The 15,896-nt window shown below is 43.9% G+C and overlaps 1 protein-coding gene across 5 annotated transcripts in view; it reads right to left on the minus strand.

Moving 5' to 3' along the window:
• Positions 1-15,896, minus strand: part of WDR72 (WD repeat domain 72) — a 558,532-nt gene that overhangs the window by 260,977 nt on the left and 281,659 nt on the right. For all 5 annotated transcript variants that reach the window (XM_068275478.1, XM_068275479.1, XM_068275474.1 and 2 more), the window contains one exon: positions 9,274-9,438. In XM_068275478.1, the coding sequence (XP_068131579.1) occupies positions 9,274-9,426 (153 nt within the window). In that variant the 5' untranslated portion in view covers positions 9,427-9,438. The remainder of the gene's footprint in view (positions 1-9,273; positions 9,439-15,896) is intronic.

Consider the following 15,896-nt stretch of genomic DNA (forward strand, 5'->3'; position numbering starts at 1 on the left):
GGCCCAAGTTGTCGCTGTCCCCCTGGTAGAATGCGCTTTAAGATCTTTAGGAGGCGTGGCCTCCATAACCTTGTACGCTTCCAAAATACATAACTTTATCCAATTCGCTATTGTTCTCTTTGAAGCCCTCTGACCTATCAATTTCCCAGTAAAATTTACAAATAGAGCTTCCGTCTTCCTTATACTTTGAATTCTTTGTAGATAATTTAACAGCATTTGTCTTACGTCTAAATGATGTCGTTCTTCCTCCTTGTCATTTGACGGCATCGGGTAGAAGCTTGGTAACACAATCTCTTGAGAACGATAAAAAATGTCTCCTACCTTCGGAATAAACTCTGCGCTAGTTCTTAATACTACTCTGTCGTCATAAAAAATACAGTAAGGTTCTCTACAAGATAAAGCTTCCAACTCGCTTACTCTCCTTGCAGATGTAATTGCTACCAAAAAAATAGTTTTAAACGTTAATAACCGTAAATCCATATCAGGTGAAAACTGAAACGAAGGTTTGGTCAAGGCCTTTAATACCACTGATAAGTCCCATTTTGGAAATGGCTTAACCCGAATAGGTCTGTTCCTTTCTACTGACCTGATGAACCGAGCGATTAACGGATGCACCGCTAATTGCTTGTCCAAAAAAACTGAAAGTGCTGATATCTGGACCTTAATAGTACTTAAGGCCAATTTTTTATCTACGCCACTTTGTAAAAATTCAAGTACGGTAGCAATTTCATTTGCTTTAAACCCTGTCTGTTCTTTCCACAGATTAAAGGTTTTCCAATATTTCATGTATATTGCTCTTGTATTCTTCTTACGACTTTTAATCAGAGTGTCTATTACTTTATTTGATAGTCCATAACTCTTCAGAATTAATTCCTCAGTAGCCAAGCTGTTAATTTCCATTTGTTTAGTTGTGGAACAACTCGCCCCCGAATTGACACTAAATTGTCTAGAAACGGAAGTAGTACTGGTTCCGCTATTTTCAACTTGAGAAGCATGGGATACCATGATCTTCTCGGCCAATTTGGTGCAATCAAAATCAATGTTACTTTGGATATTGCTACCTTTTTCAGTACTAACGGTAGAAGATTCAGTGGTGGAAAGGCAAACGCCAGTTCGAAATCCCATGTCTGTGCCAAGGCATCTATCGCTGTTGGATTGTCTCTGGTATTCAGGGAATAGAACTGATGACATTTGGTATTGTCCCTGTTGGCAAACAAATCTATGCTTGGACTGCCCCAGATTGTTGTTATCCATCGATAAACCTCCTGGTTTAATTCCCATTCTATGTTCGACAACTGTTTGCGACTGAGCAGATCTGCTAGTGTATTCAATGATCCTTTCAGATGTATTGCTGTAAGTGACAAAAGATTTTGCTCTGCTAAGTCCAATATCTCTAGTGAAAGATTCATCAATTTCTGCGACTTTGTTCCACCTTGGCGATTTATGTACGCTACTACTGTGGAGTTGTCTGTTCTTACTTGCAGATGTTTTGCTGCCACTATGTGCTGTGTTGCTATTAGAGCTAATTTCACGGCCATCAATTCTCTGTAGTTTGAAGACTGACCTTGCATATGACTTTGCCAGAGACCCTGCACTCTGAAGTCCTGAACATGAGCCCCCCAACCTGACATGCTTGCGTCTGTAGTTAAGATTATTTGAGTTGGAAAACTCCAAGACTTTCCCTGGGTAAGTGTGCAAGGATTCATCCACCACCGTAAGTCTTCCTTTACCGATTCCGGTATTAGTATTGAGAGATCCAAAGACTGGATTGACTTGTTCCAGTTCTTCAGGATCCATGCCTGTAATACTCGAACATGCTTCATTGCCCACTGGACTGCTGGAGCTGCTGAATTTAGCAGTCCCAGTAATCTCATGGCATCTCAGATTGATATACTTTCTAGTTGTCTGAAATTCTGGATTTGCTGTATTATTTTCAAAACTTTCAATTCTGGTAGAAACATCTTTTGGTGAATTGAGTCTATTAAAAATCCCAAAAACAGTATCTTCTGTGTGGGATCCATCTGTGATTTCTCCAGACTTATGATCCATCCCGCCTGCTGGAGAGTTTGCACCACAATCTCTCTTTGAGATAACAGTATTTGTTTTGATTCTGCAAATATCAACAGATCGTCCAGGTAAGGGACAATCATGATCCCTTTCCTGTGGAGATCTGCTACTATCTCGGCAATCACTTTGGTAAAAATCCTCGGAGCGGATTTTATGCCAAAAGGGAGGCAACGGAATTGATAATGGGTTATCCCTGAGGATTCCTTCACTGCGAACCTGAGAAATCTTTGAGATTTCTCCTCGATCGGGACATGCCAGTATGCGTCCTTGAGGTCTATGCTTAACATAAAACAATTGGCTGTCAGAAGGTTCCTGAGAGAAAAAATTGACTCCATCCTGAAACTCTGATGCTTTATGAATGGATTTAAAGGTTTGAGATTTAATATGAGACGGTAATTCCCCGACGGTTTTTTCACTAGGAAAATCCTTGAGTAAAAACATCTCCCCTGCTCCCGGATTGGAACCAAAGTGACTACCTTCCTTAGAATCATATCTTGTAGAATAGAACTTATAGCCATCTGTTCTTCCACTGCCTGAAATCGTTTTGTCACTATAAATCTTGTCAGAGGTTTTTGATGGAACACAATGTGATACCCTGACTGTATTAGACTGAGGATAAACGGGCTGGTTGTAAACCTTTGCCACTGTGGGTAAAATAGGGCCAGCCTTCCCCCCACAGCCAGTTCGTTGTCACTGCTGTTTTTTTGTTGAAGGGTCTGAACTTCCAAACAAGGCGTTTGGTCTGTTCTGTTCCCTTGAAAAAGACCAGGACTTACATTTGTTTTGTGGCCTGGGCTTATTGCCTTGACGGTTTTTCCGAAAAAACCTTTTCCCTGGTCTGAATTGGGTTTTCTTAGGAAATCCCTTCTTCTTATCTGAGGATCTTTCTAGTATTTCGTCTAGTTGATGCCCAAATAACAAATCCCCTGAAAAGGGAATGGTACATAATTTACTTTTAGATATGTTACTACCTTCCCAGGTTTTAATCCAGATATTCCGTCTGGCTACATTAGATAAAGCTGCAGCCCTAGCGGTTAAACGAATTGACTCCGTTGCTGCATCAATTATAAAGTTTATAGCTTTAAACATTACTGTGAAAGAATTAAGAATAGTTTCTTTACTAGATCCCATTTTAATATGATGCATTACCTGATGCATCCACATATCTAATGTACGACCTACGCAAGTGGTTGCGGCAGCTGGACGAAAATTCGCACAAATTGCCGACCACGTCTTTTTTAACGCGAATTCCGCTTTTTTATCTGACTGATCTTTTAGGAATCCTAGATCCTCAAAAGATAGTTCATTTTCCTTATGAACTTGTGAGAAGGCTGCATCCAATTTGGGACATTTATCCCATTGTTTGCAATCCTCCTCAGCAAAGGGAAATCTTCTTTTGAAACCCCTGGATAGAAAAACTTTTCTATCTGGGTTCTTCCATTGACTATCAATTAATTGTTTTGTAGATGGATGAACAGGAAATACCATGGGCTTTAAACCTTCCATACCTGCGTATAAAGCATCGTGTGCAGACATGGACGCTGGGGAATCTTGTTTCAGACCTAATGAATCATAAATAGCTTTTAAAAGCTCATCCGTTTCATTAGCCGAGAATCTGAATTTTGACGGCTTATCCTGATCTTTTTCTGATACCTCATCCTCTGAATCACATTCAGAAATGTCCTCTGAATATTCTTCTGGTTCAGAATCAGATAGCACCGGGCGATCTGTTTTAGTTCTAGCCTTTTTATGACCAGACTCTGCCCCTGGTATCTGCCCCTCTACCGGTGTATCAATGGGAATGGCAGAGACTGCCCCCGGCTGTTCCACAGGCATAACTGGTGGTTGTAAGTTTATACTTGAGGCCGCTTGATCAATATTTATAGGTTGAAATATTGTTTGTGCCCCTGAGGTGGCTGGGAACATAGTTCCAGAACCACTCGGTACTTGTGTAATAACAATTGGAGGTTGATTAACCACAGTTTGAGCCGACATTGATTCCCTAAAAACTTTCATGGAATCAGACATTTCCTTGCGCACCATCCTAAGGAAATCTTTATAAGCTACTGCAGATTCTTCGTTCAATACTCTAGTTGCACATTGTTGACATAGTAATTTCTTCCAAGACACTGGCAGTTTTATATTGCAAGAGGGACAGCGTTTTTTAGGCCTAACAGGTTCTGATGCTTCTGTTGATGCTGCAGCTGAACCTGAGCCTGAAGCTGGAGTTGCCTGCAACAATACACAAAAACCCCAAAAAACCACTGTCACTAAACAACTCATCACCTGGGTTTTAGCAACAAAAAATATCAGCATACTAAGTGATACAATCTTTAACCATCAGATTATCACTAATACAAAGTTCCTCTAGCAGCAGTCAGCATTAAATATCTCTGCAGCATAGTAGCATAGGCATCACATAAACCACCGTTTGTTTGTGACCAATACCTTGCTGGAATCCCTTGATTCCTGTCTCAGATCCTCCTCAGGAGCCGCCTGACTCGCTCCGGATACTGGTGCTGACTGTGCCTCCATACTGCGTCCTGCACGAGTGCAGAGACGCGAGGAACGCCGCAGGTTCTTAATTCCGGCGGGCGGAAATGACGACACGCGGAAGCGGAAGTGCACCGTCCGCCATCTTAGCGTCTGGCACGCTGCGCCCGCTTCAGCCTCCGCCTACTCCCGCAGCGTGCCTGTTCGTCAGTCCAGCCGGCGGCGCCTGCCATATCCAAGAACTCCATTCGCGGCCCTCTCTCCCCCGATAACACCACAATGCTCTTCAGAGAGGTAAGCGGACACCCCCCAACTTCACCACAGCTAGTTGTCCTCCAGGTTCCGCCACGCCAACAGCCCTTAGCCACCCAGGCTCTCCAGGACATGCAGCGCAGGTATAGAGAGACCTGTCCCTGGAACAGGAAACATCCATACTGCCGATCACCTGACGGATTTTTTTATTTATAGAGAGGCTTGTGGATGTTTCCTGTTTCCTGGGAGGGGCCAAGTCTCGATGTATACCTGTCCTGGAGGGTTAGTGGAAAAAAACTGACAAAAGTTCTCTCTTCCAGAGACCTGCAGAATGCAGACCTGAACAATGGTCAGGTCTGCAAAGGCAGCTGAGCAGATCATTACAACGTCACTGAGGAAGAGCAAGAGGTGATGGATAGTACGTCTGCATCCAACTTTGTGAAGATGTCATCTTTCATGCTGTCCAGCCTGTTGAGGGACCCCCGTATAAAAAAAAACTCAAGGGGAATGAGCTGTACTGGGTGGACACGCTACTAGACCCTCGGTATAGGCACAAAGTGGCGGACATGTTACCAACTCACCAGAAGGCAGAAATGATGCAGCACATGCAGAACAAGCTGTCAACTATGCTTTACAATGGATTTAATGGTGATGTCACAGCACAACGCAATAAAGGTACCACTGCCAGTAATCCTCCTCCCATGTCCACGTAGGCAAGGACAGGAGGCTCCAGCTATCTCATGGTGATGTCGGACATGCGGACATTCTTTAGTCCAACGCCTTGACTTAGCGCTTCCGGATCCACCCTCCACCAACGCCTGGACCGGCAGGTAGCCGACTACCTGGCCTTAAGTGTGGATGTAGAAACTGTGAGCAGCAATGAACCCTTGGACTACTGGGTGCGCAGGCTTGACCTGTAGCCAGAGCTGTCCCAATTTGCCATCCAACTTCTGTCTTGCCCTGCCTTAAGTGTCCTGTCAGAAAGGACCTTCAGCGCAGCTGGAGGCATTGTCACTGAGAAGAGAAGTCGCCTAAGTCACAAAAGTGTTTAGTACCTGACCTTTATCAAAATGAATGAGGCATGGATCCCGGAGGGCTACTGCCCGCCCCAAGACTAAGTCAGTCCCCACATACAGCATCTCTGCCTGCACGCCGTGTGACTGGCTGCCTGTCCTAAGACTAAGTTGCTCCCCACACAGCACCTCTGCCAGCAGGCCGCTAGACTGCCTTCTTCACCACCACAAACAGGGTCCTAGCAGCGGCTGCTATAATAATTTTTCTGGTGCGTGTACATGCCTGCCCAATTTTTCTGGCTGCACTGCAGCTGCAACAACAAAACAAAAGGAATGTACATGTGTCTATTTCCCTTCGTGATCGTTACCTTACCGCGGTGAATGGGCTTGCGTATCACAATGAAGCAATGACCGCTGGCTATATGAGTGTCTCGGGGGGGGGGGGGGGGGTGGCACACCAAAGATAATAAGGTCGTTGCTTCATTGTGGACAGACCAAATTTGTTCAGCTGGACAGTCACTGTTCTGTCATTCAGCTACCATATGGCTGGAAAGCCGCCATCACCTGCACTGTCGTCATGGTGCGCACCAGTCCAGCACAGCCGTCGCCAGTCCAGCACGGCCGCTGTTTGCAGTCACTGCATACCTTTCACTGCATCTGTGACTGCACATTGTATTATACCTGGCAGTCAGTGCATACCTTTCACTTGAATGGATGGCAGACTTGCCCTCCATAACAGATTCTCGTTAAAGGATTTAAAGTTGATTCATCTCATATACAGCAGGGCCTCGAGAGTCCTCCTGTATTGTTATTTTTGGTCACTACCTGGGGACGTGCATGCCATGCCTGCTGCCTTCCTTGGATGTGTGTGTTAGCCGTTCCTGCTCCTTTGCCCACAGCGTGCCTGCTGCCTTCCTTGGATGTGTGGTGGCGGGAGCCGTTTCTTAGGCTCCCACTCCGGACTGGAATCAAACCAGGATTCCCCAGCCATTACCCGTGGTCACTTGCAATGGCAGACTTGCCCTCCATATCAGATTCTCGTTACAGCCAGTGAACAGCCAGCAGAAAAAGTAATTTAAAAAAATAGATTTAAGCTTTAACTATGTTAGAGAAAGAACCATTGAAAGTTGATAAGGCAGTCAGACATTATCTGAGGAAGAGCAATCTTGCCATGGTGCGCACCAGTCCAGCACAGCCGTCACTATGCAAACAGCTGTTTGCGGTGCGTTACACAGTGAGTTTGGTGTGTCAGTGCGAAGCAGTACTCTAATTACACTCCCTGATTGATGTATACACATGCAAGATGTTTTAAAGCACTTTAGGCCTGCAATTTAGCATTCAATGTGATTTCTGTCCTTAAAACGTTGCTTTGCGTCCAATCCAGATTTTTCCCCGGGACTTTTGGCATGTATCCCACTCCGCCATGCCCCTCCAGGTGTTAGACCCGTTGAAACATATTTTCCATAACTTTTGTGGCCAGCATAAATGTTTCTAGTTTTCCAAGTTCGCCTCCCCATTGAAGTCTATTGCAGTTCGCGGAAGTTCACGCGAACCAAACTTTTTGCAGAAGTTCGCGAACCCGGTTCGCGATCCGAAAATCGGAGGTTCGGGCCATCGCTAGTAGGGATATTAATTTGTGGGCCATGCATATTTGAGAATTTCGGCAAAAGGTTTTTCATCTTTCAGTCCATTGTCTCATATTCCCAATCTAACCTACATTTCCTCTAAAGCCTGCTACTAATGAAGTCTTCAGGTGAAGTACAAAGCAACTCTTAGTTCTGAGACATAAACTGACCCAACCAACAGGTATCACAAGCCTGACTTTCACTCTAAAGCTGGGCACACACTTAAGATTATTGTCATCCAGCAGGGATCGGGACGGGAGATGATCCCTCAGGTGACAGTTCGTGGAATCAAAATTGGATGTGTGTATGAAACTCTAAGACTGTATTCACAGTGGTCTGTTGCATAATGCATGCATTATAATGTGTGCGAACTGCAATGGAGACTGGACATAGACATTGATACAAAGGCTGCATGCAGAAAGCTGGAATAATGTGATCAGCTACAACGTAGAGATGTTAACAGCCCCATAGAACTGTATGGTCAGTGAGTTGATATGCAGAATTATTCTGCAACGTAGCTGAGCACTGTGAACTAGCCCTAAAGGTTCATACAAACACTAGAGTAAACACAGCTGATGTAGCCACTAAAGGCTGCCTCTACTGAGAATCTAGTTTATGTCCTGCAGTCTCCAACTTTCCCCGATACATCTGCGAGAGATCCGGCCTTACTGTAGCTCAGTCTACAACTCGCGGCCAAAACAAGAATGTTTTATGCTGAAGTTCACTGGGTTGGAGTTGGCATCTAGAAAAAATAATTTGGAATGAAATGTATCCCTACATCATTAATCATTTTAAATGATACTTCTGGTCTATGAATTAGCCCTTGCTGATCTGAAGGACACTGCACCATGTTGCACCACTCAAATGTCCTGATCCAATTCTCTTTTTCTCCAAAATTTGCTCCTAGAAGATCAATTTTCATCTTTGGTTTAAATAACTTTTCAGTACTCTGCAATTGGAAAAAGTACCATAAAGGAGGTGAAAAAGTACTGTCAAAATCATTCTGAGTATTTCCTTGCTTGCTGGTGGCTTGAAAGGCATTTTATTGAAAACATGTGAAAATTCACCTAGGAGAAAACCAAGGAGAAAACGTGGATTGGATCTGGCCCCAAGCGTTTTGGCAACTACAGTAAGCCTACAACTGGTTGGGAAATGGAATCATCTTTGTGTAAGTTTGGATAAGCAGCCTCCCTCCCACCTTCCAACAGTGACTTCCAGGGGAATATAGGGCTTAGAGCAAATACTGACAGCTTGCACTGTCCTCAAAGTAAATGCAATTACAATATCCTTTATACTTTCTAGAAAACTTGTGGTCACGCATAAATACACATCAATATTGTAGGCCAGTAGCTTGCCTCACTACATCAAGTAAGGTTACAATTTAGTGGCGCTATATTGCAAGTAACCTTGTCGGAGAATTATTGTCATCTTGTCTGTTACAACATTTCCTATTTATAGTACTGTAAATATAATGTCCTATTTTTACAAAGTGATGTACAGTGCATTACTACACTGAGCACATGACTATTTTCTTTCTACAGAATAACACAGGTCAAAACCCAAGCAACTGTACTTAGCATTGTTAATATTTAAAGGAATTGCACTTTTGCTGTTCAAACCAAGATAAGAATAGTGCAAAACTCTGGATAATTGTTACCAGCCCATTTAATAAGTTGGAATTATATATTATATGACACTAAAACCAGTATAGCTTTTAGCAGCACACTGGCAACAAATACAGTATGTGGGGGTTAATAAAAGAGGAGGAGAGGTTGGAGAGGAAAGCTAATGCATTCTGGTTGAAGTAACACTGGTTCACAAACCTTCATTTCCATTGACAAGTGCCACAAACATATCTGTCCCTCCAGACTTCCAGTGACAATGGTCTTCTGATCCTCTGTTATCATTATGGCTGTGATACTGTGAGCAGGGGCCCGATTCCCCCATACTGCCACTGCTTGTGTTGTGTTCTTCATTGTGAGCTTCGTCTGAAATCAGAAAAAAAAACATTTATATGTGTATAATAAACAACAAACATATAACACTATGGGAGGTATCTACTTAACTGTGCTAAGCAGAATAATGTGTGCAAAAGTGTTACTGCACAATGAATAAAGCTGACTGCAAAATATTACATGCAATGCATTATAGTCTACTGATCCTGCATAAGACTTTGTGCCAGGCATGTGCCAGGCGTGGTCTCTGGGTGCCCAAGCACCCCCCTTTTCAAATTCCGATAAAAAGGCCCCTTTGGCTGAGAAAAAGAAGCCCCAGGCTGCAATAAGACTCACCCACCATCCACGGGAAGCTCCTTCCCATCTGTTACACTTTGGAGTAAAGAGGTGCCATACAGGAATCATAGTGTAAAAATACCGCCAGCTGTGTGGGAGCAGGTAAGATGGTGTCTTCCTGACAGCAGTGACCTCTTCCTTCCCCAGCATCCACAGTGACCTCTCCCTCAACCTTACCCCCACAGTGACCTCTCCCTCCACCTCTGACCCATACTGAATTCTCCCTCCCCAGCATTAGCACTGCAGTGATCCTGCCTCCCCCAGCACCCACACTGACCTCTCCCTCCCCCAGCACGCACATTGACCTTTCCCTCCCCCAGAACCCCAATGACTTCCAATTCCTGCAGCACCCACACTGACCTCTACTTCTCCCAACATCCACCCACACCCCTTTCCCCCATCGCTGGCACCCAATACTCACACTCACATGACACCAAGTATCTGCACCCAGGCCAGACATTGCACCCAGTACTCCCAGTACACCTGCACACAGCCTTCACATATCACCCCCTATCTGCACCAAGCACCCATTTAACCAGTACCCACACCCAAAGTACCTGCATTTAAAACCAATGTGCCACGTAATGCTCACCCAGTACAGGTATGGCACCAAGTATTTGCACCCATGTCACATCCTGTACCTGCACCCACTTGACATACACTCACCAAGATCTCACATGGCACTAAGTACTTGCAATCAACACCCACATGACACTCGATACCTACCCATAGCCAGAACCCACATGACACCCTGTACCAGAACCCAGAATCCACATTCAGCACCCACATGACAACCAATACCCCCCTAGCCAGAAACAAGGCAAGGGGAATGTGGGCCACACCATTGAATGCCACCAGAACTTCTGTGACTGAATGTGTGTGTCAAGCGGAGGGGCCCAGAGGGATGGTTTGGAACAGTTGGAGAGCCGGGGGGGAGGGGGGAAGGTCACATGTCACTGCAGGGCAAGGGGGTTGGGGGAAGGTCCCCTACCACTTGTAGGTACTACTGTGCATTTTTTTGGGTGGGAAGGTAGTGGTCGAGGCCTTTTTCTTTTTAAAGGTGAGCACCCCCCACTCTGCACAGCCTTGCTTTGTGCACATAATTCTGCTTAATGCTGCTTAGTGCATGCATACACCCCTATTGGAGCAGTCTATGTGGCTCCCTACTACAGAATACATAAAGGTCTCTCTGCTCTACAACTGCTCTAGCAACCACTTTTCTTTCCTGAATATGTGTGTGTGTGCATATGGAGTGGTTATGCATTGGCCAAGAGAAATCTGGATTTAAAGATAGGCAACAGACCTTGAAGTCCTCAGCCTAGGTAAAAGCTCTGCTTCTGTCAGAGTCACTTACACTCAAGGTCCAAGTTGTTTTGAGAACATGTTGAACATAGCTTGATTTGAGGGCCTGTCATGGTTCCAGAACCTCTTTGTTATTCTGCAGTGACCATAATGACACGTATTTTAATGTGGTTGGCTCATATACTGTGTATTTAGAAGTTAGTGTTTAATTATATCTATGGCAACAGTAACCAAATTATGCACGATTATGCCTCCGAAGAAGCAAGGCTCACCCCATTGCGAAACGGCTGCAAGGCCGTGCACCCACTGCCGCCCACAGCTGCCTCCCCACCTTCAGCAGAGCACGATAAGTACCATCACTTCCACGGACTCTGTCCTTATGTGTGTGTTTTGTGTGACATCCATTGTACACTTGCTGTGACGTATTAAAGCTACAGTGCCAGACTTCTTTTGCTCTCTTTTTGTATGAAATGGTCACAATGCTTGAACTCCATTTGTCGTGAGCACGTAGCTTATGCTGAAGTTTCTTGACACTGCCTTTCAGCGGAATCATTCCCATCTGCAGTTTGTACTGAGTGCCTGCCTTTTCCTCCTTGAAGTTTGCCTAAGTAACCAAATTATTATGGTACATGTAGTACTGGTGCTATATACAGTACTTTCAGCAGTGTTGTCAAGTGGCTACAGAAATATGTGATGTTCAAGTAACAAGGGAAGCATGGATTTGACTTCTGTGTTTTTTTAATGGCTACCTAATACCATGATTCCCAAATTAAAAAGCTTAACCACTTAAGGACCAGCCCTGTATTGGCTGATCTGTGCTGCGTGGGCCCTCCAGCCCGCAGCACAGATCATGATTAAGGCAGGGCGATCAGACTTCAACCTTTTTCCCCACTAGGGGGATGTCCTGCTGGGGGGGGTCTGATCGCCGCCGCTCTGTGTGGCCGAGCGGGGGGGGGGCTCCTCAAAGCCCCCTCCACAGCGCTATGCCTCCCTCCCTCTCCTTCCCTCCCTCTAACTCTAGCTATGGGCGACACAGGACGGCGATCCGTCCTGTACCGCCTCTAATAGGCTTTAGCCTATCAGACGGCGGCGATCCCCGGCCAATCAGAGGCCGGGGATCGCCGATCTCCTTTACGGCACCGCTGCGATAGCAGCGCTGTATGATGTAAACACAGGGGATTTCTTCCCTGCGTGTTTACAATTAGCCTGCGAGCCGCGATCGGAGGCTCGCAGGCTGTTCACAGAGAGCTGACATGGAACGTTTCCATGGAAACACCACTTCGACCTGCCGACGCCTATTGGCATTAGGCGGTCGTTAAGTGGTTAAAGGGGATTATCATTTAGCATAAATAACTTCCACAGCGCTGTACGGAGTATATTGTCTTGTCATGTAACTGTCCCTCAGAGGGGCTCACAATCTAATCCCTGCCATAGTCATATGTGTATGTATGTGTATTGTGTAGTTTATGTACCATAGTTGTATAAGACTAGAGTTAATTTAAAGTGTAGTTTGTGTTAGAATAAGTTTAAAACACACATTTGTATAGGTGTGATACATTTTTATAGCACATTCTTAGCAATAGTGATATTTTACATTTAGACAAGCCAGATAAAGTATGAAAAAAAAAATTGGTGGTACTGGCTAGGAGGGTGGAGCTGGTGAGTGTGGGACATCATTACTGGAGCCATAACAGCCCACATGGCTCCTGACTTTCATGTCTTGCTAGGTACCTTCATACAGGGCACTTTTTCATCTCCTGCCCAGGAGGAGGTAAAAAGTAAAAAGGAATTGGTCCCCTTTAATAATAATTTTAAAAAAAGTCCAAGAATTTCCCCCATTATAACAAATAACCTCCATATTAATCCAATCTACTGAGGGTCCCACAATGTAATTCATAGAGGACTCATATATAAGCAATAACATCAGCCAGGACTGCAGCAGCCATAACTCTGAATGTGAGCACTTAGGCCTAGGAAGACCCAATTTAACGTTCCTTAAAGCGGAATATAACCCTGCATTTCAACTTTGCTCTAAAATATTATTTACAGCATATTATATGCAAAAAGCATTTTTTTTTACTAGACCAGCATTGGAAGGGTTAAACACAGAGGTTTAAAGGTCCTGGAGAGATATGCAGAAGTTCAGATAGATACATTCTATTTAGTTACATGTATCTATTGATAAACAGTTACACACTCTTTGGCTGTCGTCCAAGCTCCTTCTCAGTGAGAGAGATGAGTCACATTCAACACTTAGATACATTATGTAAACAAAATGTATCTATTTCAGCTTCGGATGCGTCTGCAGAAATAAAGGAACTTTAAAGCCCTGTGTAACCCTTCCAATGCTGGTCTAGTAAAAACAAAATGCTGGTTGCATATAATATACTGTAAATAATGTTTTAGAGCAAAGTTGAAATGCAGGGTTATATTCCGCTTTAAGGGATAGTCCTTCAGAGGTCAACAAAGTCCCTGATAGCCTGCTGCTTAGCTAGCAGTGAGGCAGCCAATTAGAGGCTTTGTTTACCTCCAAAAGCCCACCCTTACAATATCAAATGCAAAAGCAGTTGTTCAGTAGTTGTGGGCATGTAGAGAACCCTGCTGTGATTGTTGTGATTATGGCAGGCCGCTGTTTTGAAAGTGGTTACTGGTTAAAGGCCAGAGCCTTTAGCCAGTACACTTTCAATACTCACCGTCTTGTTGAATTGATGAAGTTGCACAACAGAGATGGTCAACAAGATACTATATTCTCTGGGCTGCCTACAAATTGAATGCAAATTTCATGCAGCTTGGAACTGGGCCAGTGAGAAAAATTAACATCACATGTGCCTCTGACAGTTCAGTACTCCAGCACCTATTGAGTAAGAAGACCTTGGGCAACACTCCCTATATGCATATCTGAATCTTACATATGCAGTTCTCCCAGATTGCTGAGTACCAGAATGAGTTGACCAGAGTTTACATACTTAAAATCCATCCATTTTCTCAGAAGGATCGCCATCAAAGATCAATTGTCAAATTTACTGGAGTAATTTCAGTGACTTGACTTTGACTTTAGGTGAGCCTCTAGCTCCACAGGAAGTGTAGAAAGGGAAAGGGTAGTGCAGGCACACAATAAAGAATGTACGATAGGTGGGTGATAGTTGGAGAGGCTTATGCATGCAGAATAGGGATGAGCAAGAAAAATTTCAATCTTGCAGAGAATCGACCCCAACTCACTTGACGAGATTCTTGCAAAATCAGCAATCAAGTTTGTCATGTTAAGTTCTTCATTCAGGAAGTGTGGAAAAAATGAAAATGACAATGTGTATAACTTAACCACACTGACAACCGCTTGGGCCTAATTTCTCTGCTAGTTATTGTCAGAATTATAATGCCAATTAGCAGGATTCTCATCACTTGACTAGAAATTTTATGAAAATCTTGTGAACTCGTCAAACCAAGTCTCCACTTATTATGCTGGGTAGAGCTTTATTTACAGCTGCTGCCAAGCGCCTCTTTTAGTATGGAGAGGAAAAAAAGGAGAACAGACAGGAGGTGTAAAACCTTAGCAGCCATTCAAGTCATCACTCGACCAGGGCCAGATTTCTGGAAAGGCCTTTAAGGCCCGGGTCTTGGGGGCTGCAGGCCAAGGAGAACCTGGACATGAAGGAAAGGTTACTACATATGAAAAATGAGGGTGAAAATAGGGTGCGACACCTGTAAAAGGAAAGTGATGCTCAAGGAAGCTGTCCATCAAAGAGAGGAGCTGCTGTACATGGGCTCTGCGCCACAAGAAAGGGGAGTCACAACATACTTGGCCTAGGGGCACAACATATATATATATATATTGCACTCAACAACATTAAAGGAAATCTCAATTTACCATTTTTACTTGTAATCATTCCAGGGTTGAAAAATGTAATGGCTGTACAGAACGTTATACTATCCATGTGAAGAAGACGTTTCATGGCCTAATGCAATCAAGATTCCCAGTTAGGTAAATATTATAAAGTAACTTTTACTCTGGATTACAGTCTGGTTGCAGACTTTCATGTTGCTGCAGAAAATAACAAAGTGAGGTCACATTCTGGGGAAATAAATGCTTTGGTAAGCGTGTTGTTTTTAGACTGTGTACAGGTTACAAGTGCAGTTAACAGACGTTCTGTTTGATGAATGCACTGTACTCTGTGACAGCGGTCACAGGTGAGACCCTTACATCAGTTTGTGTGTCATTTTGTAATTACCTCTCCACTACTGTGGAGCGGACTTTGGAAAAGGTTGACACAATAATATACAGTGGCAAGATCTTTGATAGTGTCTTTAATGGTGTGTGTTCTGCAAGGCACAAACCATTTACTCCAGGTGTGCTTGAAGCAGTGTTTCTCAATATTATTTTGCTTTGTACCTGCTTTTGAAAGCCTATCCTTATCAAGTATCCCATGGTGTAGGTCATATTATGTCATGTATCCAATAAGTTAAAACTCATTTATCAGTAGTTCAACCTGTTTATAAATTATTTCCAACCTGTTTATAAATTATTATTATGACCACTGGTACAAAAAATGTCACGTCGCACGGATCCACCGATCACACGGATCTGCCATCGTTATGACAGAAGTGATCTGTGAGCCAGTCAGGAGCCGATTTCATTGTCTCTTGACCCTGTGATCAATGTGAGCCAATGAGATTGGCTTACAGTGATCATGGGGTCAGGAGCCAATAAAATAGTTTCCTGATAGGCTCACAGAGCTTTGCTGTCATACCAACAAGCAGGGCGAGTGAGCTTTAGGATTTTTTTATGCTATGCATTAACTATGTAAGTATGTACTGTATGCAATTATACTCAATTGATGCAACTTTACAAAGGAATG

The sequence above is a fragment of the Hyperolius riggenbachi genome, chromosome 3 (genome assembly GCF_040937935.1).
Source record: "Hyperolius riggenbachi isolate aHypRig1 chromosome 3, aHypRig1.pri, whole genome shotgun sequence".
NCBI classification, from domain to species: domain Eukaryota; kingdom Metazoa; phylum Chordata; class Amphibia; order Anura; family Hyperoliidae; genus Hyperolius; species Hyperolius riggenbachi.